Source organism: Fringilla coelebs (assembly GCF_963513975.1).
Source record: "Fringilla coelebs genome assembly, chromosome: 6".
In the NCBI taxonomy this organism is placed as follows: domain Eukaryota; kingdom Metazoa; phylum Chordata; class Aves; order Passeriformes; family Fringillidae; genus Fringilla; species Fringilla coelebs.
Genome location: NC_140034.1, coordinates 30,265,618 through 30,293,515, shown reverse-complemented (window position 1 = coordinate 30,293,515; position 27,898 = coordinate 30,265,618). Strand labels below are relative to the sequence as shown.

General features: G+C 33.8%; 1 protein-coding gene across 4 annotated transcripts in view; it reads right to left on the bottom strand.

The window, feature by feature from the left end:
- CDIN1 (CDAN1 interacting nuclease 1) overlaps positions 1-27,898 on the bottom strand; it is a 124,551-nt gene that overhangs the window by 46,927 nt on the left and 49,726 nt on the right. For all 4 annotated transcript variants that reach the window (XM_084208054.1, XM_084208053.1, XM_084208055.1 and 1 more), the window contains 5 exons: positions 26,409-26,488; positions 26,004-26,053; positions 23,135-23,202; positions 18,025-18,090; positions 15,590-15,695 (listed from right to left, as the gene is read on the bottom strand). In XM_084208054.1, coding sequence (XP_084064180.1) covers positions 15,590-15,695; positions 18,025-18,090; positions 23,135-23,202; positions 26,004-26,053; positions 26,409-26,488 — 370 coding nt within the window. The remainder of the gene's footprint in view (positions 1-15,589; positions 15,696-18,024; positions 18,091-23,134; positions 23,203-26,003; positions 26,054-26,408; positions 26,489-27,898) is intronic.

The following is a 27,898-nucleotide window of genomic DNA, read 5'->3' as shown; positions in this document are numbered from 1 at the left end:
GGATTATTTTTCTCTTCCTTGACACCCTATAAATGGTGCTAAGAAAATTAAAGTTATGAGAACATTAGTGCTTAGGTTCACATTTTTGCTACAAGAAAAGAAATTTTTCATAACAGAGCATATTTTTAGGTCTCTATTTGTAGTGTCTTCTATCTTGAGTTTTAAGAAAACCAATTTAACCTTGCAATACTTTAATGCAATATCAAACTTTTACAAGTGGTGAATTTTAAATATAGAAGCAACAAGTAATTTGCTTGAGAGGACAAATGAGATCAACAACGGAACAGATTCAAAGCTACATTCACATCTGTTATACCTTGCCCTGTCCATTGTCTGGAGGCACATGCGTGAGAATTAGTTACTAAGAATCATTATGCATAAAAATATAAATGAAGACCATTATTCTATCTTGGCCACTTTACTACTTGCATCATGAAACCCTCAGCTTGTATTGAGGCTAGATGTGCTAACTATTGGGCAAACACATAAGGAGCTAGAGTTTCCCCTACAAGAAGATTAAGCTTTCAGATCATGCACACTCCTCTCTTAAATGTTGCATTTTGATGTAGTGAAATGATACAGAAAGTTCACTGATTTTAATAAAATGTTAGCACTAAGGAGAGGTCTTTAAGTACAGGAAATTGACTTTTAACAAAAGAAAAAACCACTACTACGCGATAGTAAGTTTTACTCAGGAAGGGCTTAGTGTGGCTACCAAAGTTTACAGAAGTTGCTACAGAAAACCAGTCATCTCTGTATGAGTCATGGAAACAAAAGTAATAAGTCACCAACCACACAAAACCTTGGTAAGCAGACAACGTTATCAATAGTAAAAAGGCAAAGGAAGCAGACTCCACATTTGACCTGAGTTTCTACTGAATTTACAAGCCCAACAGAAGTGATCAGAACTAATGATTCTGCAGGAGCCCAACAGCTTCAGATTAGAGAATATAGTATATATATTTAGATAGTAGAGCATAGTCTACAGAAACATTATCACACTAAATAGTCCTACCATACCAGTAGGGATGAGTGGAAAGAAACAGACACAACCAGCTGAAAACAGAAAGGACTCTGATAACAGGATGATGTGTGGCACTTCGTCAAAAATATTGCCAAAGCTAACCATGCATATGTCTGCTGCAGCTTGGGTCCTGAGTCCTCAAGCCTAAGGAAACACAGCAATGAAGGAAACAGAGAGGCATTTTTGTACAGAACAGTGCTAGACATTTGTACCTTTTTAGCTATCTTTCTCACATGCCCAGTATATTTTACAGAGCCTGTGCTATTCATTTGTGCTCCAGTTCAAGGTATGTGAGCAAGCAGACAACAAACTCTTACTTTTCTTAAATGAAAAACGACCAGCTCCAAGAACAGGGATGTTTCCCATTTTTATGATTAGTCAGTGACAAAGTGACCACTAATATGAATTAACAATCCAAACTAAATTTACAAGAGGATATAATAACACCCTAAATACTGAAGTCCCATTTTCATGATGAACAAGTTTTATAGTGTACTTGGGCCAGTAATTTTGACTAAAACATGGAGAGAGTTTGTTTTAGCATTTGCTGAAAATGCACTTTGGTTAAGTTGACTTATCTGTAAAACACCTTGCTACACAAAGGCAACTTTCATAAGGATTTGTTTGGTACTTGGCTACAACAAACTGGTTAAAACCTATCAAAGTAAATATACCAGAGTGAGAGAAAAAAAACTAACAAAAATTTCCTCAGGAAAGCACAAGGCTTTTGCACAGCAAAGGTGCAAAAACTTTAACAAGACAGCAGTCAATGATGTTTATAAACTACTGCTGATCACATGTAAGTTAAGTTGCTCTTAGTTTGCCAGAAGCAGTAAAACTTGATAAAGCAGAATAAGTGCTTGAATAAACTTTTCAACACAGCGCATAGCCAAAAACATTACTAGCAAATGTGATTTTTGATTCTGTGAGAAGAAAAAAAGCAGGAATCAGAAATATATTTCAAAATGTATTTCCACAGTATATAAGACAGGCTACTATGATGAATGGAAACCTACAGACTCTGAAACAGGCAAATGAACTTCTGCCAGTATAGGAACTGTATTGTTCTGAGGGTAATTATGAGAACATAATTTTACATTAAGAAGCTAAGTGTTCACCTTATATTTTTTTTAAAAAACACCCTCATTAAAAGCTAAAACTAGAAGAACCCAAACCAGGTAAAATCACACAGTTCATAAAACATGAAATATCTCTAATGTGCTATTTATAGTCTGTGTTTTAAAAGCTGAAGGACATGCATTTACACACACAAAATAAAGCTATCACTGCTTTGTGGTCGGCAGAGTATTTTCAGTTATTTTTCCTTATCCTTAGAAACATACATTACTCTTAATACAGCAGCATCCTGAAATTTTATAACATTTTGGATTTCTTTGAAATGAAAAGTCCATTTTATTGTTTTTTAATTAAATCTATTTCCCTGAAAGGTCTTTAAAGGCTCTACAAACTACCTTGCATTTTATTATTGCTGACAGTTATCTAAACCACGCTTGAATGCCCTCTTTATCCTTTAGTGAGCAATTGAAAGATCATATGCTAAAAAGACTTGTGCTTTCTCTTCTTCTAGCCCTATAATTAAGGCATTTTAATACATTTCTTCATAGTCATTAAGAGAGCACAATGTTAAAAATTAATGAAATGAGACAATTTTGAGTTTAACAACCATAAATACACACAACATAAATTTGTCTCAATTGTAGATACGGAAAAAAAGCCTTATTGAAATCACATGATGAGATTACTGAATTGTCAAGATTTTGCCTTTGCTGTCTAAGGGTATTTAAATGATGTATGGTAGCCTGACAATACTCCAGTGTTGTTACATACCATACAAGAGAGGTAAACATTTCTGTCAAACATTCAAATTCCATTGGGTTTTTCTTTACCTTATATAGATGTCTATAAAAAGAAGCGGTATTACTGGATGATGGTGAAATGGGGGAGGAAAACGGAAAGAGGAAGCAAGACAAAGGCATAGGAAGGGAAAAATGATCATAAGTCAGTTGCAAAAAACCTGACATATAATGAAATATACCACTACAATAGCATCCACTTACAGCAGTATGCTGATGTTTATAATATAATAAATAGGATTGTCTTAATTTGGATTTTTTTCCTAAGAAACAGAGGCCACCATATTAATGCATCACATATTTTTGCAACACAGTTATAAGTAGGTTTCTTTTGTTACATGGTGAAAGAAATTCAGTGCTTCTAAGTACATCATCATCACTTCTACATACACCAATTAAATACAGGGTGCAACTCTACTATAGATACATTAGTACTGAGTACTTCCAAAAGAAATTACAAATGAGAAAATTATACAGCTTATATTTTAAAACTAAGTTAAGTTTTCCAAGCTTAAGTTCTTTATGTTTTCTCATCTTAATTTAAAAAAGATACAGTGTAACACAGAGCAAGAAGGTAAGGGAGGTTTTATTGTCTTAAGACAAAATAAAAAAAAGGGAAGTTGCTCTCCAGAAGATTTTTTAGGGTTGTCAGACTGTTATATTATAAACAACCTTATTAGTCCTTTATAATTACAATAGGTACCTCTGGACAAGATCGAGCAGACATGACAAATGCTTCCGACTTCTTTTTAAATCGAACCTGGAAGGTCATCGCTGAACAAACAGAATGCTGTACAACTGGGGCCATAAATTGTGAAAGCTAACAAAAAGGTAAGTTTTTTGATATTAAAAATTGAAATTATTCTGTTCAGAATTTTCTGTGTAAGATCTGGAAACAGAAGAATGAAATAGTTTAAAGAGTAAGTAGGTAAAGATAAATAAATCTTCAGAAACTTTATTACCAACATTTTTTTTGGCAGTTGAACCTGTATTTTACTATTAATACAATGCCTTTAGAGTAGTTGTTTTATTTTACAAATATTGTCTTATAGATAACACCTTAATGAGTATTTATCCATGTTTGCATTTACTTTTTTTACAGCACTATGATCAAATTGTGGACAGTTAGAATAAAACCAGTCTGTCTCAAACCTATGGGATTTGCTTGCTGCTATCCTCACATCAAGTCAGTAAAAGGATACCATACTACTGTGCATTTTTCTTAACATTTTCTTTTAGGATCATTTAACAGTACTGGTAGTTTTGGATTCAATTTAATTTGCATGGAGATAAACAGTAACTTAAGTGACTGGAACTGGAAACCAGTTGATGGATTCACTTTTAAATCTCATATTTCAGTTTGGAGAGGAAATGTAAGGATTGAATTAGAAAGCTGTAAACTCTTGATGAGAATTAGTGGTATAGAAGAGAAGAAAACGAAACCTTCAGTTATTTTCCTTACAGTTAGGCTGAATGAAATTGTAAATAACAAAAGATGTGGACAGCATTCAAATCAACAGCTTTACCTAATAAAGTTCTAAAAGAGCACTGAGCATACCATTTGAAACAAATATGAAATAAATATGAAAAATGAATGACTTTAAAAAGAACCATATGAGAAGCAAAACAGTAAATTCACCAAAATTCAAGCAAAGGAAATTTGAACTGAAATGTATGATGGGCAATTAAGCACCTATTTTGACAATTCGAAGCGGTCAAGTTTTTAAAGTATGACACAGAAACCTTAACCTATCTATATATGAGTGATAAATGAGGCATTTTGTGTCATTACATTCCCATAAATCACCTTCTTTAACTGCTGATGGCTTTTATCAGCTCTAACCTTTTCAAGCTTCTATCAGAGTGCTAACATTTTCAACTTTGACACATATGCAGTTTACAAATTCTGCAGCTGATTAACTCTGGACAGAAGCTCATTGCCATCATTGTCTTCTTCAAGTTTGGTTACAGCTTCAGTGTCTCAAAAACTCACAGGCATCCTTCGTAGGCCAGAAAATACCACTTCACTTTATAGGGCTGGGTTGAAAAGGATCCAAGATATTTTTCCTTTTGAAACAAGTAAATGAGAATATGCTTTCAAAAGTAGTCTTCTACAGAAAGAATGAAATATGGGCAATTTTAATTAATTTAAAATAAATAGTGCTTTCCAAAAAAAAAAAGATATAAAAGTAATATGTTCCATTTTACATGACTTTATAACACAAACAAGCTTGGAATCAAAAAAATTTTACTACACAAGAAATGTTGCCGTAAAAGTTTCTGAGCTAAACAACGCAAAAAAGTTGAAAAATTCTAATTATTGCTGTGTACTGTATATATGACATTACAGAATATTGCAACTATAAACTGACATGGGCCCTTAAATTATTTTGTGGGATCCCTCACAAAATTCCTCTCTCAACTATTTTGTGAATTTTAAAGATTATAAATAGCAATATCTTGAAACTATACATTTCAAAGATTGAATTTCAGCATTTCAGCACTTAGAACACGAAATGAATTCAACCATGATATACTAAGAATACAAGAAATGAAAGAGCAGGAAAAAAAGGAGGAAAAAATGTTTTATCCTGTGTAAGTAAACCTAGAGATTTTAAGGAACACTAGCTTTCTGTAGGAACTAAAATTCAATTACCTATTTGTCTGACACATTCATATTTTGCAACTAATAGATGACAAAATAATTTATAAAATCATATTTAGGTGTTTTTCTTACAAAACATTTTAACTTACTGTACTATTCCAACAATAAGAAGACAGCCATACAGCGGTTCTTTCTGCCTTAGTAGTATCAAGACATCGTAAGAATGGTACCAAAGCTTTAATCTAAGCCCTTGTATTTGTGCTATTTTTTACATTCAAAAAACATGCAGCATATAACTGCAGATGTATTTCATCTAGTGAACAGCAGTGACTCATTCACTGAAATGAATTTCCAAGATAAAACTTATCTAGACACTGAAACAAAGCCCAGGTTTAAAGAGATCCTGTCTTTAATAATATTAGTGAGACTGAAATTTTTATGTGTGTTGTGTGTCTACCGGAAGCCTGGTACTTCAGATGGTATTAGTTTTGATAAGAGCTAACTAGACATCAGACCTAAATAATGAAACATGAAGAGACAGGTTTGGAACATGTAAATAGGAATGTCTGCAGAGATTCTCATGCAGCTGATTGTCTCTTGTTGATAAACAACACATCTTAGAAAAACAGTGGATGAAGGAAAAATTTTTGCAGCATCACAACTAATTTAGCCTTGCAGTGTCAATATTTAAGGCTTATTCAAAAATAAAAAAAGAAAGTTCTTTATTTCACTAATAATGTCACACAACAGAGAAGCCTGCAGTTACACTTTGACAATTCAGATGTAAATCTTGGATGTCTGTAAGTATTCATGACAAAGGCACATTTATCATTTAAATAAAAGGACATGATTTCCTGATGTTCATATCAAAGACTAGTGATGGATGAGAGCATGCTAATCAAGTGAAAAGAAGGAACACAGATGCTTAATATTTAGATTAGGAGAGGGAAATGAAGACCTCTTTCCTAAATAAAGATCTAAACATGCATGAAGTATACACACAATCATATTTGTAACTGTATATAACACTGTGCATGCTTAGGAGTTTGATATATTCTCTAGCAGAAATGCTACAAATGCTAACTAGGATAACTGCCAATTTACTTAAGGGCAGAAGGAGCCAGAGAACACTGATGTTGATAAGCTCCACTTAATTGCTTATGAATTTATACATTCAGAAGCAATTTTAGCTTTCTTCTATTAAAATTCAACAAGTAATAAAACAGAATGATGTAAGCTTTTTTTTTTTTTGTACCTTGTTTTCTAATGCCTTAGTTCTAGGTCTAAATTATACTTCTGTAACATCTTCCTTATGTAACTTAAAATTGCATAAAATCAATCTAAATATTACTGAAGACAAAAATGTAGACTACTCAAATGGGATGCAATCTTGCAAGATAAATGTGGAACTTCAGAGCCAAACTTTATCGGAAACTTTTACAGTTTTGATACTCAAGTCACCTTACTTCAGTGTCTTGCTTCATGTGTACCTATATTTTATCCAACTAATTATGCATGTTTAGGAAGAACTAATAAACATCAAGAATTTTGCTTACTGAGCATGACAGTCACAACCCCTGCCAATGAGATAGCCCAAGGTCTGTTCCATTTGCAGATCCATACGCAGTGGCAAGGTCCCATGAGGTTCAATGATAGTTTCACAAAGTGTTGTCAAATGATGATAACATGCAAGTTCTTAAAATGCATCTTTCTCATACTCCTGTAAACAGGTAGCAACTACAAAGAAAATCCCTCTGATACTTTTCCATTAAAATTCTGAAATGAGTGAACAACTTCTTGATATCCTCAAGAAATTCAGTCTAGTTCTGACAAGAAAAAGAAAAGCCTCTTTGTTAACCGGAGACCTATTCATTAAACATACTTGTTTAGACCTTGCTGTAGTTATGAAACAAACAAAGTACTAAAAAACTGAAAATAATTTAAGAAATGAGTCCCCATCACAGGGTTTCCAAGAATTTACAAGAAGGAACATTTTACAGTCTCTACAAAAATATGTAATTGAACGTAAACTGGTGGTACTGAGGAAAAATATTCTTAATGCAACAATGTATTTCTTATTGTTAAAATAATTTTTACCCAACCAGAAATGCATTTAAAGTAAAGAATTATATAATGCAGCACTTAAAAAAAATACACCAACACCAATAAGAATTTTGCTCTGCCACTCAGAAGCTTTAGTAAGACACATCTGATGATGTGCTTAATACAACTTATCCAAATATCCTCAGTGCCTCCATTAACAGAAGATTAGTGTTCTAGGGAAGCAGATTCTTGTGTTCTGGAAACAGGAATCTGTATTGTACAATCACTCAGAATAAACAAAATGTAGTAAGTTTCAATGTATACATTTCAGTCTCATCTTTAATCAAAAGAAACTCTCTTAGAGAGAGCTCTCACAGATGCTGAATGGAAACGTGGTACACTACAGTGTATTTCTTTTTCCTTAAGCCAAGATTTAGGCACAAGAAATTTGTGCAACTGAGTGGAAATGTGATTCCTGTCCATTAACTGCCCAGGGACTACTGAATCTACTCATTTTGTACTTCAAATTACTTAGATTGTGCATTAACCTCACCAGTCCCAGGCTTTTAAATGCTTTATTTACTGAGTCCCATCTGTAATCAGCTATTGACATTACTTATTTTTTTCTTATATTAGTACATATAGTTTTGTATTCTATACATAGAAATTTATCATTTAATATAGTAAAGGCTGCTTAAGACAAAATGCCTCCACCTCTTGGACTTTTTTTGAAAAATTTACTGGATGCTCAATATATATAATATTCAATAGCATGTGAGAATAATTTTTATGCAACTCTGATAGTTAGAAAGATAGATAACTCAATTATTAGATCATCTATCAAAATATTCAGATGTGTAAGAGGCTACTAAAAAGATTGATGACTGAGAAAGTCCACTGATTCTCTAGCCATCATATCCACACATTTGGCTAGACAACATTTTTCGCTGCCTTCACAAGCAAGCTTCATTACCCATCACTCCACTGAAAAGAGTTTATTATGAGGCTGCCATCTTGGCAAGACTATTATTTAGATGATAAATGTTGGGGGGAAAAGTGTGTCTAGATTTTTTTTTTAACATGAGCTTTTTGACAGATAAAACAAACAGCATCTACATTTCTAATTAACTTAAATTTGGCATATACAAATATAGGTCAGTAAAGCTATGATATGCTACTAGATTATCTTCTGTCTGAATCTTGCCCTTAATTTGCAAAATGTAAATTAACTAATTAGAAGAAAAGCAGCATTATTTGTGACAAAATGCTGCTTCTACTTTTTTTGCTTTGTGACATTTATGATCAACTATAGTCCTTCATTCTAACTTCTAGTAGATGGATAATTATGCTCAAACTAATTTATTAGGCTTTTAGCATTGTAGCCCAAATAAAAACTTGAGATTTCTAAAGGCAAAGAAGCACAACAACTGCAACATGTAGCTAAATGACATACTTGCCAGTTTTACTTCATTCACAATATTATGCTCTTAACATATCTTGCAGGTATACAGGTACGAATATTTGCACTTTCAATTTTCAAGTACCTGACTCACAGGAAAGTCCGTATTAGTATTAAAATTTCCTTGAAATCTCTGCATCCCTTCTGTGTGTGATGCACAGTAACAATAATAAACTTGTGCTTTGTTCATTAGTGCTAAGAGTAAAATTTCACTTTAAAATTCCACTTTAGCCTCTTCAATTGTCATTTGAAACAGATTGGACTAGCACCTCCAGAGTTAGAAAAAAGAAGAGGGAGCTGATCATTCTTGAGTTTCAGCCCAGCAACTTGACCTTGTTAAATAAAAAATATATGATATCATAGCTTAAAGGAAGGCATTCTTTTTGCTTTGGATTGGTTTTAACTAGTAGTAGGTAGGTAAAGAACCAACACTAAAAGATACATTGAAAATGTCAGATGTAAATGTCAATTAAAAATTACAAGGAATTCTGAAAGGTAAGGTCTGTAGGGGGTTGACATTCTTTGACATAGTGGAGTGTGTGCAACCAGGCCTTTGGCAAGAATAGCAGGATCTATGCTGTCAGCTCTTATCGTACATAAACTTAGATGCTTGTCTAATCTGAATGAGAAATACCAGGAGAACTGGAGCTGAAGCCTTGCAGTAATATGGAAGGAAGATGAAAATGCTCTATCTAAACTACATGAATTTACAGCAACAATAAAATATTTAAGACAGTACAGAAAAATATAAGGGAAAAATAATGTACACAAAGACATATACCGCTTCATTTACTATTTTTTAAGTTCAGGATGTAACAATCTAGTAGTGAAAGAGGCTTACATAAGACCATTAAATTATAATGAAAATCCCAGTTTCATCCCTGTATGAAATACAATACCTAAGGAGAACAATGCATGAAAATATATACTTAATATCAATCACTCAAATACTAATGATAATATTAACAAAATATGGTCTGTTCCTTCTTTGCTTTGACAAAAATTAGTTTTGATACAAAATAAAACAATCTACAATACTCATCAAAACAATTAACTTAATCTATGCATAAGCCACAGCCTCAGTCAAAATGTCTTCATGCTCTGTTTTTCAACCATATAGTTGAAGAGAGCATGACAGGTTTAAACATTACTTATAACATTACTTTTGAGCTGGAGTAAAAAATATATTTTTCATAAGATACATATTGATTTTTATACTGTGGCATTATATAAAGACAAAAGTAATTAATATGTAATGCTATTGGAGATAGGGTGAATGTATCCAGGACATTTGCAAAGTGCAGAGGAATGCTTCTGTATGTGTTTGTGTATGCATGTTTTAATGTACACTTGTATCTGTTATTCTTGCAGAAGAACACAGAATTTTATGATCTACACAAGGTACACTACTGCATTTTCTACTAGAAAAGTAGTAGAAAATGGCATTTTTCACTGCTTTTGGTTCTCTTCTTGTCCATAAACAAACATATCTTACTCAGTGCTACTAAGGTCAGCAAGTTGGCATAGTAATTCACTTTAAAAAAGTTATTTCGCTTTGAAGAAACTTACTATATAAAGTCCTAAGCAGTAAAAATCACCCTCAACTCTCTCTTCTATCTACATCCACTTTTGTTTAAGATTAATTTAGTAATTCAAGCGGAGCCAGAAGGAAGAGAAAAAGGAGCAAAGCAAAACACAGCATGTGTGAAAATCTACAAGCCGTAGATAGCTAAACAAACCCTAAGTCCCTCAGTATTGCAGTAAGGTCAAAACCTTTCAGCATTGTACCAGTGTGTCAAAATATGTCAGCAAACCATCATACTTCAAGAAAAAGAATGACCTTTCAGTTCTTTATGTTTGGGCTGCTTTGGATACTGGGTATGCATGAACAGTTTTCCTAGCCACTTGACAACTGTAACTCCAAAGATTTCTTCCAAGTCAAGTTGCTACAATGATTTCCAACTCACCAAAACAATTTTTAAACCATCTGCAACTGAAGAATACTAAACTTGTTAACAGAACAGACATCCAAAAACCCACAGCAGATCTCCTTATTCCCTTACGACCTACAATCAGACAACAATTATTACTTCAACAGTATTCACAGCAACCTGTTAAACCAATTTAAAGAGATGAACAGCAAAAAATGCCTGTAATTCCGATCTCCTGATTAAGACTTTGCTCACAAAGAATTCACCCTTAGTGCCAACTGTAAATGAATGTAAATGCAAAACTTTTCTCACAAAAACCTAGGAACACATTACCTTTGTTTGTGTTGTGAGATACAATCATTTCTGTTTGCACTTATCTGAATTAAATACCCTTTTATTAATCGACAGGGCTCTATGATAATTTAACAATTTTACTATGACTTATAGCTATGAACTGAAGTCCCAAGATCAGGCATAATGTACCTATTAACAACACAATGAATAATGAATTTAGGCTTCCAAAAAGTGTGATTATTATTTTAAAATCACTTATGGGAAACTTGCTTTTATTTATTCTTTCAAAAAAGCAGAAGCACAGGACTAAACATTTAGAACACAAACAAATGGTGGAAGGAATTTAGTACAGAGATGACTTACCATTTTTATTCAAAGAGAAGATGAAATGCTTCTTTTTCACTATGTGAAATTGCCTTCAGTTTTATAACACTGTCAAATATGACATTTTCCTATGTTTTTCCTTACCTGTAGTAAAGTTTCTTTAGCTAATAATGACGTCAAGCTATCTCCTGGGACTCTCTAGAAATTACATTTCAGACTGTACATATGCCTTAGCCATGCTTGAAGAAGACAGAAAATGTAAATTGCTGTATTTGAGTTTATATCTTACAGCAAGTCACTGACAGTGCACCCACTAATTACTGTTTGAACCATGTGTTGCTGATCTGTATATCCTTAGAAAACAGCAGTCATGCCTGTCAGCTCTGACTAACAGACTTTTACAGCTAGGACTCCAATTTTTAATTTAAGTTTAAAAAAAGTTATAAAATCAGACATTATGGAGGAAAGAAAAAGAAACAGCAACATTCATCTAAACCCTAAAATAATTTAAAACATGTTCACAGACCCCATTTTATAATGCAATCTGTGTAACTTGCTGTTCATGCTCTCCAAATTGCCTCTGGTCACACTAACTATTCAATAGCTTTTATTCTCATAGTTACAACAAATACACCAATGTAGACCAGTGAAAAATAAAAAGTGTGGTATCTACTACTTGTGCACAAAGCAATTATATTTTGTACATGGAGTTTCTTTGTTTACCCAGTAGCAGAGTAAGCTACAGTCTGCTCAGTGGATGCCACTGCTCTGAAAGAATAAGTATACTGAGGGAAGTATATTAATCAGTTAATATTAAGTTTGACCAGTACATAAAATAGCTTTTTTTCCTAAAACATAACTCTGCAAAATCAATCTGGGAACAGGCAAGAGCAAACTTGCCTTTACGTGTTTCTTTATTATTGAAAAATCTCAATATTTAAACAACATCTTAAATTATAACTGTGCAAATCCACTGACAAGGTACACTTTGTACATTTTTAATGTGAAGCTTAATTTGAAGATGAGGTTGCAGTGCACCACTGCAATTGAAAATTGCTTAACAATACCATTGATGTATGAGCCATAAAAAACCTTGCTAAGCTGTCCCTGCAGAACTCAGAGTAATAAAAAGGTGTTCTTCTGCACTGAGGTGAACAGACATGGTTGACTGCATCTAGGGAGCTGTTCTGTTAAATGAGAAAGTGCCATTTCTTTCCTGTCAGTACAGACCAATTTAAGACACTCACAGATTTAGTTAGCACAAAGTACAGGATTTAATGAAATACACACATAACAGCAAACAAGCCCCAGCTATGTTCAAAGCTTTCAGTCAGATTCTGAATAAAATTCATCTTACATCTGTGACATGTGAGAAAAGAACACAGAAACTTTTCCAGTTTGACTCGCAATTTTTAGATAAGCAACAAAAAAACTGAACAGAAAAGGTCTAAATCCTCTTACTTTCATTCCTTTCAAAGTATCTAGATTTGTGTTTCTATCCCCATCTAACAAGTGATACAGATTTTCTCTTGAATTTCATTTCTGCTTTAAGTTCAACCAATGGGTCAGTTTTAAAAAACCCTAAACTATTTATTACTTGAGTGTTATATCATCTCTATTGTGAACTCTTGCTTGTTCTCCAAATAATTTCTCTTTCAAGAGGAAGTGAGACGCAAAGATGTAGTGAATTTAGTGAGAATCTAGCTGTCTCCTGAGAGACCTTTGCATAGACTGATTAAATAATACAAAATTGGTTCACAGTTTGTGCAGTTACACCTGTGTTCTTTCATATAAATAGTTCCAGAGACCAATGAAACTTTACTGTCTAACCTACATGCAACCTTCTGTCAACATGTGTTCATTAACCCAACAGTCATTATCTTAGAAACTGCAGTAATTCAGAACTCATTTCAGAAGATGTGGCTCTGTCAGCTTGGCCAAGCAGTACCAAAATTAAAACTAACAGGATTTATTCTTTAAAAAATCCCACAGAAATCTGCCTAATTTCCATAACTAACCTAAATTTTTGATTTAGGGTGTAACTAAACTTACCATGGAGAGTTCTAGTTTCCTTTAAACGAATGTAAATTCACAATATTTAAGAATCAACCATTTTTGTAGTTGTTTCCAATACAAACATCTATAACAGTAGATTTAGAAAAATCTCAAAACTACTTCCAAAATGTTTTATTGATCCATGTATCATTCCAGTCTAGCTTTTGCAACATTAAAGATACTTGACTAACGGCACAGTGAGAGATGTTATTCCATTTTTGAAGTTGAATTATTAATTGGTCCATGTTAAAATTAAAATGAAGTTAGCAACAACTTAGTTTCTTGATAAAAGTGTAAGAGAGTTTTCCTTTGGAAATGTCAGATGCAAATGGTACACACTAATTCTCAAATGTTTTACAAGAAAATGTGGATAGACACTCCATAGTGAAAAAAAAAAAAAAAGAGACAGAAACTACAATGGCAATTTTATTACAAACAACAACTGGATCAATGCCTTCATTCTACCTGTCAATGCAAGTTTTACCACATCTCAACTTAGTATCTTTACACTCAAGTTATCAGTTTAAAATTCTCTTCTTGGAGGTGTTCTTCTCTGATACCATAAATCCAGCCTTCAAAGACACCCTTTACACTCAGAAGTATTCCAGTACATCTAATGGTCTTCTCCCAGCCTGAGCTGCTCCATTTCTTTTACACTGATGTGCAGGTCAGCACTGTTTGCATTACAATTTTTCCTGCCATTCTCACCATTTGCCTAGATATTGTATGTACTCAAATTTCTCTCTAAGTTTTAGATTCAGTGTTTCACAATTTATTTTCTACAACTCCTCTAGAATACAATATCATCATCCAACAATTGACAGCCTTCCAAGTTTCCCATTACCTTGATTCAAGTTTTCCAATTCTCTTTGGGATTATCAAGTAAGAGCAGGCCCTTTTTGTATCAATCAAGAATGCTGCTGCAGAGCATAATTCTGCACTTTGATGATGTTATTTTCAAGATCTGGTTTCCCTTTCTCTGTTGCTTTCTATTGAACCTGCTTTTAAGGTATTTCCAATGGTAATGCAAGTTATTTTCACATTCAGCTGAAACACTAATGGTCACCAGACTAGTCTCTGATAACACACCCCCTTTCTGTTGCATGTTCACACACTTGTGCCATGTGCTCCACTATCCCTCTGATGGTCTCTTGTGGACGCTGAGAAGACTTCTAAATTTACGCTTCAAAAAAATCTATTATTAAAATTTTAATTTGCCTCACTATCTTGCTTAGGGTTCTAATACATAGAAAAATGTCATTGAAGATGAAGCATTGTGTCTGGTTTTTTTTAAGAGGAGGTGAGGAGGTGTCTAGTGAGGAGGTGTCTAGTACCATGGAAAGATTTATAAATATACACAATAATGACTTTTAGAACAATAAAACAGAAGCATTTTAACCATATTTAAAAGAAAATATCTTTACACCAATAACATCAACATGCCACAAACTTCTGTCTAATACAACTTTTGTTCCTCCTTATCCTGCAAATACTTACTACATTTTCAACTTGAAGATAATTGTAATTATCGCTTCCAATGTACAAAAGAAATACTTTATTAAAAAAAACCCCACTGTGAAACAGTACTGTCCTACTTACAATGACAATGAGCAGTAATGTCCTTTATACACAAACCCCAGTTGTTTAGAGTGGGAAGATTTTTTAACAAATTTGTCATTTTGCACATATTCCAAAACGTTACAGCAAAGTCTTCCTTCTAAGCAGGGTAAAACTGACATATAACTTCTGTACCAAAATAACTTACTCTAGCATCACTGTAAAATCACCATATATTTTGGGTGCATGTTAACAATTAAGATCTCAATTTTTCATTAATATTTCAGCACACCAACCTGAAATGCTAACTAATAACATTCAAAATGCCAGACTAGTAACATGTAGAGTCAGTAGTGTTTTATCCAATAACTTCATTATAAAAAGAAGTCCAATTTATCTATAAGGAAAAAGAATAGAATATACCTGTTCCAGTAGCTCCAAAACTGGTCCTGCAAGTGGGCTTGGTGGCTACTTTCATCACCAAATGAGGCTTTGCTTTCAATCCAGTGAATTATGTGTCCTTCCACAGCTAGGGTGACAGCAAAAAATAAACTGAACTCCAAAAAGCACACTCAACAATGTGTAAGACTGTGTTAGGGAACATTCTGTTTACTCCACATAATTCATGCTTGCAACCACGTTACATATTTATAAAAATTATCTTTCAAATATGTACATAAGGCATTTAAAAAAAAACCCAGAAAATACTTTAAACAGATAATCACATGAATTTCAGTTTAATTACACCCTGTTCCACATATCTGCATTTATTCTAACGCAAAGAGAATGTAAAGAAAAAGAGATTAGACTAAGAAGCAGTTGTATTCTTCTACTACCCTTACTTTGCTGGAAGGTAGCTGTCAGGTAAGAAATTGGAAACTTCTGCTGAATGATAAAAACAGTTAGATAAGCTGCTAAAGACAAACGCCACCAATCCAGAATGGATGGTATAAGAAAGGGAAGAAAATTTATCCTGGACATGTGTCTGCTTCCTTTCTTTTGTAAAACTAGCAATGCTTCATCAGAAAGAAGTCAGAAGTAAGAAGGCTTATGTGAAAAAATATGATTTTGAATTTCTGTTTATTTTTATGCTTTGGAATTCGCTTTGGTTCATATCTTTCCTCATTTCTTGCAGGAGTGAACTACTAATATTAATAAAATCATCTTTTTTCTGAAAAAGGAATGTCCTCTCTGAAACTGACAATGTAATTTTGCAGAAGAAATCATGAGTAGGACCGACCCTAAAAGACCACTCTTTCTCCAAAAAGGTGCTGTTTGGTATCATTGTTAAGATCTTTAAAAATGTTACTGTTATTTTGAGTTACCTACAATATCCATAACCATGATGCCTTAGCCTAAATTTAAGACTTGGAATGAGGCTTTCAGAGAACACGCAAACCTAGAAGCACTATACCGGAAGATTACAAGAGGCTATAGCAGCAAATGATTGACCACAGACTGCAAAATAACTCAGGGAATCTGGGAAAATAACTCTTGAAGTCACCACACCAAGCTCTACGTGCCACCTTTACCCAGCTATCAGTAACCCAGTTAACTTGTGTCACACTACACTACTACATCCTTCCCCACCCCTAACACCTTCGGACCCCAGGAGATAAAAACAGCTGAGGTCAAATCAGTGCAGATGCTATGTCTAAGAAACATCTGCCTTTCCTAGGTTTGTACTGGGTCATGAAGAAAAAATCCAAGGATTGCTAGACCTTAGTTCAGATCTGACAACAGGTGGAACATGACTTCCTGTAAGTCTCAAGTGATTACAATAATTTGAAAGAAGCAAGGCACTGTTATTATTTGAATTTGAGACAAATATATGCAAACGAATTAATGACTATTTTTAACCTTCTTTCTAATAGGGTAATAATGCAAAAATAATTCTTTTGGGTGTTTCCTGGTTTCCTTCTTAAGAATTAAAAAAAAAATAGTTGCTTTTCTAATTTCCTTTTGATCAGGCTCCTGAATAGGTGGGACATAATCTCATGTTTCTAATATAAAAGTGGGTACCCGTAACACCATGTGTGTACCGCATTTATTATGGTTCACATTACTGGGCAATCTTACTAATGTATACAACTTTCTGAAGAGCAGGTAAAGAGGGAGGCAGGCTCTTTTCAGTGGTGTCCAGTAACTGGACCAGTGGCAATGGGTACAAACTTACACACAGGAGGCTCCACCTGAACATCAGCAACCACTTTTTCACTATGAGGGTGCTGAGCATAGGCACATGTTACCTAGGTTGTGGATTCTCCCTACTTGCTGATATTCAAGTGCTATCACATGACCTCAGGACCAGAAAAGGCAGATGAACTTTAATATGACCTTTATACTTACTTTTTAACCTTATTCTTTCTTGCTATTCAGGCCTTTAAAAACAGTGAAGAACTGCAGAGTTGTATTTGGATGCAAAGTGATGGTAAAAGAATAACTGCACAATGACAAACCTTTATGCAATGACCTACAGGTGGAATGTAATAATCTTAAGACTACTTTGAACTGATTTGATCTAGAAGTAAAAGACATTTATAGCTATTTCAGAGTTTAGTTCAGAAGGGCAGTGGGTAGAACACATTAGGAGCAGCAGGGGTTTTTACTGTTTTTTTTTTTTCCTTTTTTTGATAATGAGATTAAAAACATGCAGAGATTAAAGAAGAAACACTATTTAGGGTAGCACTATTTAGGATCAAACCTCTCTGACTCAAACTAGAAGTTCTTAGAATTATTGGGTGACTCCTGAAGAGACTTATTTGCAGTATTCTAGAATATACTTCACTTAAGTAGCCATAATATTTTAGCACGAGTACTTCTACACAAAATAATAAAAATTATTTTAAAAGACTTACCTACTGGCACTTCTAAAATAAAGTCTGGTGTTTTGTCATAGCCCTTTGCACGAAGCTGATCTTCAGCTGTACATAGAAAATAAGAACTACTGTTTATAAAACTATTCCATTAAGTAGAGAGCAGCACAATTAATTTTATTCTAAATAAGAGTGGAAGAATTACTAATGCAGTCATACATATCTTTCTTATGCATGCAATGCTGTGTCAGATTAAATGAACCTTTGTTGAAAACCTGAAGCATGGATATAAAAATGCTTCTTTGTCATCCCTGCATTTTTATGTCTTCATTATAAACATCATTAATTCAAGCTGTCATACAGTATTTTATAACCTCCAAATATTCAAAATAAAGAGGTATATTCACTGATTGAAAGAAGAGTCTCTCCACCTTTGGATGTGTAAAGATTAATCCTACCAACACCACAAATGTAGATATACTGTCGCTGCTGCTTTGGTTTTATTTTTAATGTTAGCAAGTTGTTAAAGAAAAAGAGCAAGAAAAGCCTTCTCTCCCAGAAATTTATTAAAGTAAAGAAGAACCATAATTTTAGTTTCTCTTGCATTCTGGATTCTGTAGAATTTTTCCAGTTTCTGAACACAGAAAGATTTAGGCATTCTGCTAACATTACGTCTACAACTTTATTGCTTAAAAATATTAGAGCTGAGAATTTCAAGAAACAATAATGAGTGAGCAAGACAAAACAGCAAAAGGCAAAAGAAAAAAAAACGGGGAAAAAAAAAGAAAGGAAAAAAGCCCACGCCACCCCAGTTTAATATTTTTAAACTATTGTCCTTGATTTCTGATACCATTACATTGGTATTTCTGAAACACCATTTCTCCATTAGAATTTGGAGTGACCTGGTCATTCAATTCCAGGCATGGCTTTCTGTCTTCACCCAAGCTCAACTAATGGCACTACCTAGTAACAAGTAAGGCTGTGTAGCCCCTTAACACCTACTGGGCTGTTGACATTGTCATGCATCCCATTCGCCTTTCTACATCACCTTTGATTAAAATTAATGGTCCATTCTCACTATTGGGTAGCTTATTTCCAATCCATTTATCAGGTTAGGACAGTAGTTTCATGGCCAATGTTCAGAACTCAGTTTTTGAATACTTTGTGCAAATCCTGAAAGGTCAGCAGTTTGAGTCCAAGTAACATTTTAATGACAAGAAAAACATACTAACCTAGAAATCAAAATACTTTAATATTGCCAAAATCAAACCCTCCCACTCTTTTTCATTGAAGAACACAGCTCTGAAGTATTTTATACAGTGAACTAATTCTGAAATCGGGACAGAAGTAAATTTGGAAAGCTGAACATTCATGTCAGTGTAAACTGCAATAGGTGTTTTTTTGGTTTTTTTTTTGAGCGGTACTATTTATTTTATGTTTTTTTTTTTTGAGAGCATTTCTTCACTACAGACTACACTAAATAGAAGTCTTTGCAATGTGGCACTTCATTATCACATAATAAATGATTAGCACTCTTATCACATGATAAGGTAATGAAAAACATTTCTAGGATTTGGAGGCAGACTTGGTTTTTGACTAATTTTTGAAATTTAGATTGTCATGTATACAGATAAATGATGTTAAGATCAAGAAGGTTCTAATTTAACAGAACCTCTGATCAGAAAGTTTTATGCCATAATATAAAAATGAATTAATGTTCTACATAATCTTTAAATCCTTGTTTTAAAAAGCCAAGAAAACAATTTAATCAAAATCTAGTTAACTGCAAACTGCTCTTAATTGTTTAAAATAATCTAGCATAGACAACAGGATGTCCCAGCTGAATTTTTTTTCATTTAAGAGCAATAGCAATGGAAAGGTCAGTCTTTTCTTTCACACCTAACAAATGCTAGTACCACAAAATAAGGGAAATGCACCTTAAAAAAACTTACTGAAAACCAAAACAGATGTAAATAGATGCTTCATAGGTCAACACGGCAGGTCTCTGAACTGGAATCTGCATCAGCATTACTTTTAATATTCTTCAGGAGATTATTTTTTCAAGGGTGCCCAATTATTTTTAAAATCTTTTCATACTAATTCATGGCTTGGAAAAGAACATGTTTCTTGTTTTGTATCTGGTTCTAAATGTCTTCATGTGGTTTCTCCTAGCATTCCATACTGTGATTAAGGTTTGAAAACATATAAAAAACCATGTTTATTATTGATGTATCTATCATGTGCAGAAACAGAACTTTGCATTACTATTTCTCCAAGTGTTTTGAAGCTTTATAACTCTGGGGAAAAAAAAATTTTTGAAACGCCTCACAATCCCCATAAAATTTTTGTTTTGAACCATCAAAGCCATCAAAAAGAAGTACTAGCTTTTCAGCCCAGGTATGTTTCACATTGGTCCAGAAACTACAGAGGCAGCATTCTGCACCTCAAAAGATCTTTAAACTCCAGCCTGGATTAAAAAATAATTCAGTAACTGCTTGAAAGCCAGCCCACAGCAGTTTTGACAGTTACATTTATAAATCCTCCGGTCTGAAAATTATGTGGAAACAGCCCTAATAAGTAGTTTGTCAACAGATACCCCATTAATTTAGATTTTCAACAAAACTGCAGCTTCATCTTTACCATAATGTCACACTCAATCAGAACCATTTAACACATCATTGTTCTTATACTAGCCCTCCTCTACTGATGCATGAATGAGCTACAATGGCAAATTTAAGATTACAGCAGAAAACACTGATCAGATTTCATTATTTATATCCACTGTGGGGAACCAAAGGAGGATAAAGCTCAATACCTCCCCATATATCTAAAAGCTTTCCTAACATATTCATAGTAAAGATACAAAAATAAAAATTCTATACAGAACTTAGAAGCTCCTGGCATTTCAGTATGGCATGTGAAGCTGTGAGCTTGTTTTGATAAAATGCTTCTGTTGATCACTTTAATCTCAGGCCAAGGGAAAAAGACTGGAGAGCTGCGTTTTTGCTGAAGAGAGGACATGGTATACGAAGCACTTCTTATGAAGAGTGGATTAATAAAATGTAACCCCCATTAGTGTGTATAGGTATCCAGTAAATTCCAGGGTGACCCTGAAGGTGTTACTTCTGATTTGTAGGCTTTGAAAGCCAACTGCTCTAGAAATAGACAAATTCTGTCCAGAACCTAAAAAGCTGCTTCATGCTCTAAGACTATACTGAGGCACTCGATATTCCCTGTGTCCTTTGTACTTTCCTCTCCTGTACTAGACTCTCTGTTGCTCAGGTGAACACATCGGATACAAACCCCCTGAATATTCTTGAAGAAGTACAGGAATAGTACACTAATATGGGAACTGCAAAATTTCTGTTTCTTAGAAACATGTTAAAAAGTAATGGAATTACAAGCCATAAGCCATGCAAATCATAAGTCTTCTTCAAAACAGAAATGAAGTATTACGCAACAAAGCCTGAATTTTTAGACCTATGGGAAATACTGGCATCTCTTCTGTTTTTATGGCGCTTTCTTCAAGCAGTTTTGGAACTAGTTTTTTGGAAAGGTTGTATTGCAAGGGATTTGGTAGGGTTCATCTTGCAGACACTTGGGAAATTTTTTTTTAAAAAAATATCCCAAACACGTCTAAACCTGAAATACATACATGATCCCAGACATAATAAGTACAAATCTTAACATATATTAATAATGACTAAACAATACTTCACTATATATAAAATGTGAACAACAAATTAAGCTCTCTCATTTCTATCTTCATATTCTAACAAGCTAAAGCATTCTAGATGTTTTAATTTGATAACACAAATTTCTTGGAGCTAATTTCTAAAGAAAAAATGCTTATACACAGTCATGAAACAGTAAAATTTAAATGTTATTTTTACACTGCTTAAGCTTACACAAGCTGAATAAAATGATAATTCATTGGGTTGAGGATCCCTTAGTGAGTCATCCAGTCCATTCCCTTGTATTGTGAGGGAATTGATTTCATTACCAGCTTTGATAGATCACTGTCAAATCCAGCCTTGAATTTTTCATTGAAGGTGATTCCACAACCTTTTGTGGCAGTTTGTTTTACACTTATTGTTCCTAGACCCGTTTGGTATTTTATCCTGTTTTTTTTAACCATCATCTCTGCAATTACAGCTTAAGCCTCTTACCTGTATCTATGCTCTTACAGTCAAATAAGAAAATCTGCCACTTCTTATTTTCATAGGGTCATTTGCAAGCTTGTATGTGATAGTTAATGCTGTCCTTTTTTCACTTTTTTCTAAAATAAAAAAGTACACTAATTCTGTTCCTCAGTCATATGGACAAATATCTTAAAAAGTTTAATAATGCCTTCTAACTTCTTAAATTTGTTTAAGGTTTCCAAAATCTTAACCTGATATAGCTTCAGGAGAGATCACAGCTCCAGGTAAACCCAGCAAAATTCATACAAATTTGGTACAATGCTCAACCATTAACAGAAGAGAGCATTTCACTTCATTTCTCATCACATAAGGAATCCAAGATTTAAGAAGTCATTGTTTGTGATCACATTTACAGACTGGATACTTTGAACATTAATCTTTGTTTCAATGGCACTCATGTAAAAGAAACATACTGCAGGCTAAAAGAAAAAAATGAAAAGTAACTTCCTAACTAATTAATCCTTAAAATAACTTTAGAAATAAGGAGTGTAAAAAAGAGTAATTGCATTAATTGGGAAGCAGGGGGCAAAAATTTAGCAGAAACTGCACAGCAAGGTGAATCTTCTAGCAGTTCTTTAATACATAAAGCATTCTGAAGCTAATATTTCATATGCTTCTTCCTAAATCTCATAAGGCCTGGATTATGGCTAATATCTCATGACACCAAAAGTAATACTGCAGCAGATATTAAAGCATTTTTTTCAACTACTTATTCTATAAAATATTAATTGCAAGCCTGTGCATGTGCTGTATATATAGGGTATTAGGTAACTGAGTTCCTGCTCAGTTCTAAATCAATAAAAGATAACATATATAGCCTCAATCATATTTTACTCTTCCTTTACTACCTAATAAAAGGAGCATTTGGGCTGAATTTTGTCCTAGGTAAACAGTTACCAACACCTCTGAAGTTAAGAACTCACTGGATAGCCTCTACTACAGATTCTTACCTATGAAAGAGAGATTTTTTTCCAAAAGCATTTCTCGCAGCAAGACTTCATGCTCATGCCCAATAGCGCTGATAGCTTTAGGTTAAGAAATGGAAGATTATTTTCGAAAAGAAGCAACTCCATAAGAACATCAAAAGTAGAATTTATTTGCCTTCATCTGCATTTCAGAAGTGCCAAGTGATATGAACTCTAAGTTTTGAAAATCCTTACAGTGATTTTTAGAAGCATACAAAACTTTGCAAATATCAGATTATTGTACCAACAGCATATACTTTATAGAATTAAGACCCATTTGACCATATTTATTCAGTACATTTAAGGGCTGTATTTCCATTTTTTCTTTACTGTTTATTCTTCTAAATATAAAAGAAAGTGTAATCCTAAAACCTGCAGTAAAATACTTTAAAGTTCCACTTTACTGACAAGTAACCAATTCTCCAATCCAGCAAAGGATGAAACAAACTAGTTTTCTTTCTTTATATTTTGAAATGGATAGGTACTACATTCATCTGAAACATCTTACTGTAAAAAAACCATCCTTTTAATTGATTTTTCAGAAGCACGAACTAATGTCAGGGAAAGATGAAATCATACTTTGTAGTGAAGTCCTTTTCACTTCACTGATAGCCTGTTGATCCAATGTGCTATTCCTTGGAATATGTAAAAAAATCACCATATTAAATATTTTTAATATATCCTCTTGGAGGTCAAAGTTCTACGCTGGAAGCTTTTAAGAAGAATCCTATGGAACAATACAATAAAAGATCTTATGTTAAAAGCAGTTAAGTTCCAAATTCTGTTTAAAGTTACTTCTTAAAACTTAAACTACAGATCATCCTACTATTACAGTTAAGTAATTAGCTTATATGAACACTTCATGCTGAACAGCAAAAAAATAATTCTATGGAATCACTTTATATGCATATACATCTTATATAAATTGAAACTATGTATTATGTAAACTCTACTAGCAATTTCAGAACAAAAGAGACAAATGTAGAATGGCAAAAAGGTAAGAAAAGTACTGCAAACAGAATTTACAATGCACCATAAGCAAAAACACTTAGTCTATAATAATACCTGTTATTGATGTATGGCAATGACCATGGGGCAAAACTTGTAAATAACATCACAAGCCATTTTCTACTCATGCAATCTAGCAGCCTAGTTTCCCGTAAGCATCTGAACTATTACTGAAAAATAGCCTCTTGGCATTTACAAAGAGGTTGACTTCATACTTTGGTCCATGCATATACAATTAGATAGTTATATTTAAAATCAATATGCGATCCTACAGAAGACATTATGCTTTTAAAACCTTAACTTTAAATTGATTTTTAACTATTTTATGCACCTCGAAATTAACATCTAATTCAGCAACATACTTACAGTAATGCACTCACACAGCTTAGTATTAAACTTTTTTGTACCAAAATGGAATTGAAAAACTCCTCATTACTCTCATTGATGTCACTGCATATTCAACAATTGATTTGAGCCAAATATGAGGAGGATACAAAAATCTTTTCTAGACTGCAGGCAAATAAGTCTTAAAAATGGTTCATAATTCTACATATGTGTCTTTGTTATTTTTAAACTTGGCATTTTCATAAGACTACAGCCAGATTGCTCATCCACAAAGTATTAATCTTAAAATTCTGGATATGAAAACCAGTGATCAATAACCCTTTAAAATGTGTGGCTTATTAGATTAATCCACTGTCAGAGCACTTTGTTTAATCGTGAAGATAATCTCAATGAATATTTAAAATTACAATTAAAAGCACAAAATACAAAGACAATTAGAACTCTATCCTGCTGCTGTTAAAATTAATGGGGATAGGGCTGAGGCTGTAGTAGACACAAGTGTTTCTAGCAGAAAGTAAGTATTTTTAAGGAGTGACAATCATGTGAATCACAACTACGCAAAGTACTGTTTTTCATTAATAACTAAACATCACTGCAGCTTTCCTATCTTGCACCTGTACAGTGAAACCAAGATTTTCTTCCCCTTGCATGCAGAGATTTATGCAAGGATTCTCTAGGACTTGGGAAGGAACTGCCTTACTAGCCTGCTCAGTGACAGCAGGCCATGATTTTGAAAGTTTCCCTCTGACTGCAGATTGAAACAGACCTGCTCCTGCAGGATTTGATTAAAATAGATTTGGGTTCTTAGTGATCACTCCTACCAAATTATAATCTTAGTCTGGGACACAGTGCCACATGAAGTTCCCTCAGTGTACACACCATATAGCTCTCTAATTAACTATTTCAACACTACAAAAAAATATCCCTGAAAATTCAGGATATATAAGTTTTTTTACTACAGCTAAATCTTCTTTAAGAAGAGAACATAAAAGAACTGTACTGGATAGGGGTTTAAAAATACTAATCAGTCAATCACACCTGAACTGCACTTGAAAAAATTTTAGTTAAAACTCACATTCATAACAAAGTAAAGCCATAATGTTGAACACTATGTATGAAACTTATTAATTTCATGACAGAATAACTGAGTTTGGAAGGTATCTCCAAGAGATCATCTAGTCCAACTCCACCACTCAAAGCATGGTCACTTAGTCTCAAGCAAAAACCAGATATGCATTTCAACTTATCAAAACCACAGAGGTTCAATCAGGCATATATATGGATGTGTAACCAGCAAACTGACTTCTTCCCATGGTCCATCTGATTTTTGTTAGCTAAGAGAAAGCTCCGCAGTGACCCTCTAGCTGACTGAATGTAAAAGAGAGGAGTATGAAATGTGTTTTGTGAAGCAGAACTTTATGTCAGGTTAAAGCTAGACACATCTCTTCCACACAGTCTAAGCTCATCAATTGTGCACCTAAAATTTTATGGGAAAGGATACTGTTTGATGCAGTCCACCAGTGGTCCATAACAACAGTCATTCACAGTACACTGCAGACAAATAAGAGAAGTAGTATACTGATGGGCAACTACAAAACCATTATAGTTAAAGAGTATCTTAAAAACAGTAATTACTTTTCCTCAAAAAGGCTATCAGATGCTGTTCAGATTTAATCACAGAAAACAAAAACTGCATGCTTTTATTCACTATAAAAGCAAGCTATTAAAAAGTGAAATGCTCCTCTCACAAATATTGCACTGCCATTTTTAGTGCACTCTGACCTCACTGATAGTTTATGATGACAGTAATTAAATGAGGTTTAAAATCTTTTACTCTGCTAGGCAGATAACAGAATTGCCACAGGAAAAAAAAACCCAAACCAAACAAAACAAGTGTGATTAATACCTGATAGACTTGATTTGCTAGCACTCCATCTGGAATCTGAGAAGGGTCTCGTAGCATGCTATTTATAAGAGTTTTGGAGGCTAGAGAAATAAAAATAAAAAACATACAAAAAACCTGTTAGCTCAGTTCCACTTTATTAATAAAAACATTGATGATATTAATAATTTTGAAAGTTATCCACCCAGCAAATAGAAACTTACAAATTCATAAGTACTTACCCATTCTGACACAATTATCTCTAATGTCTTGAAACACGAAAGGATTTTATCAGCCCAAGGTGAAAGCAGGCCCTTATTTACTTAGTTCTACTGGTCAGTTTGTGCTTCAGAAGCACATACAGCTTCTAAGGAAACTGCTTAGGATACAGTAAGTGTAATTCAAAATAACCTTATCCTATTAGAAGATATGTAAAAATTCTAAACAGCCTTTAAGAAACTTTTAAAGGACTCCCTGATTCCAATTTATTAGTTTTCAAATTCAAGTATTTACTTACTCAGTGTTGACACATTTTTCTGAGTGCACTTAAGTGCTGGGAAAAGGCTTTCTCTGCTTTTTTGAAATGTACAAATGCAAGTCAAAAGAAATAAGAAGCTAATTTTAGCACCTATCATTTTTTTACTTACTGATATTGATGCTACAATGAAAAAATAATGTAAAACAGGAGACACCTTTAGTTAATTTTCAAATATAGTCTTAGTAAGCCTCGGCATTGTTTCCTCTCCATGTGCTTAGACTGGGTAGTTGCAAATATCAGTTAATTACCAATAGTAGCGGAAAGACTTTATTCTAGAAAAATATCTTCTAAAAACATCAAATATTTAAAAATTTCTCAGAGAAAAGGCAGCACTGCACATTCTGCCTCTGTCCTGGGAACAACCTCTGATGGAGCTCAGCTCGTGGTGTATTTACACCATTGAATCCTTATGTGTAGATCAGATTTGACACTAGCAAGGTTCCCCATTTTGCCAAAGATTTCCTGCATGACTTCAGAGTAATTCCTTTAACCTGTGCATGCTTCAATCCTGTAAACAAAATGAAAAACTACTCTTTTCCTGTTCTTCATCTGTTCTGCCCCAACTCAGAGCCAAAGCTTTGTCATGGTCTTCAGTAACTGAATCAAAAGACTCAGGTGACACTGTGAAAAGGAGGACTGACAGAGCCTGTGACACGAAGGGATCTGCCATATAAGCAGCAATGCTGTTAATGGATCTGTGTAGGCGCCTCCCTGAAAGTAAAGCAGATTGGCATTGTAATCTACTCCCCAAGTTACCCCTTAAAAGCATCACAATCAGGTGAACGTAGCATTTGCAAGAAAATAATTTCTTTAGGAAACTATACCACATGAGGCAAAGGAATACAAGCCCCTGGATGAGTTTAAAGGCTCTGAAAGAGCTACAAAGAGCTATCATCACAGACAGGAGCAAAAGTTTGTGCAAATATTTTTAACAACGATTTCCACTAAGCAAAAACACATCCAGAAGTAACACACA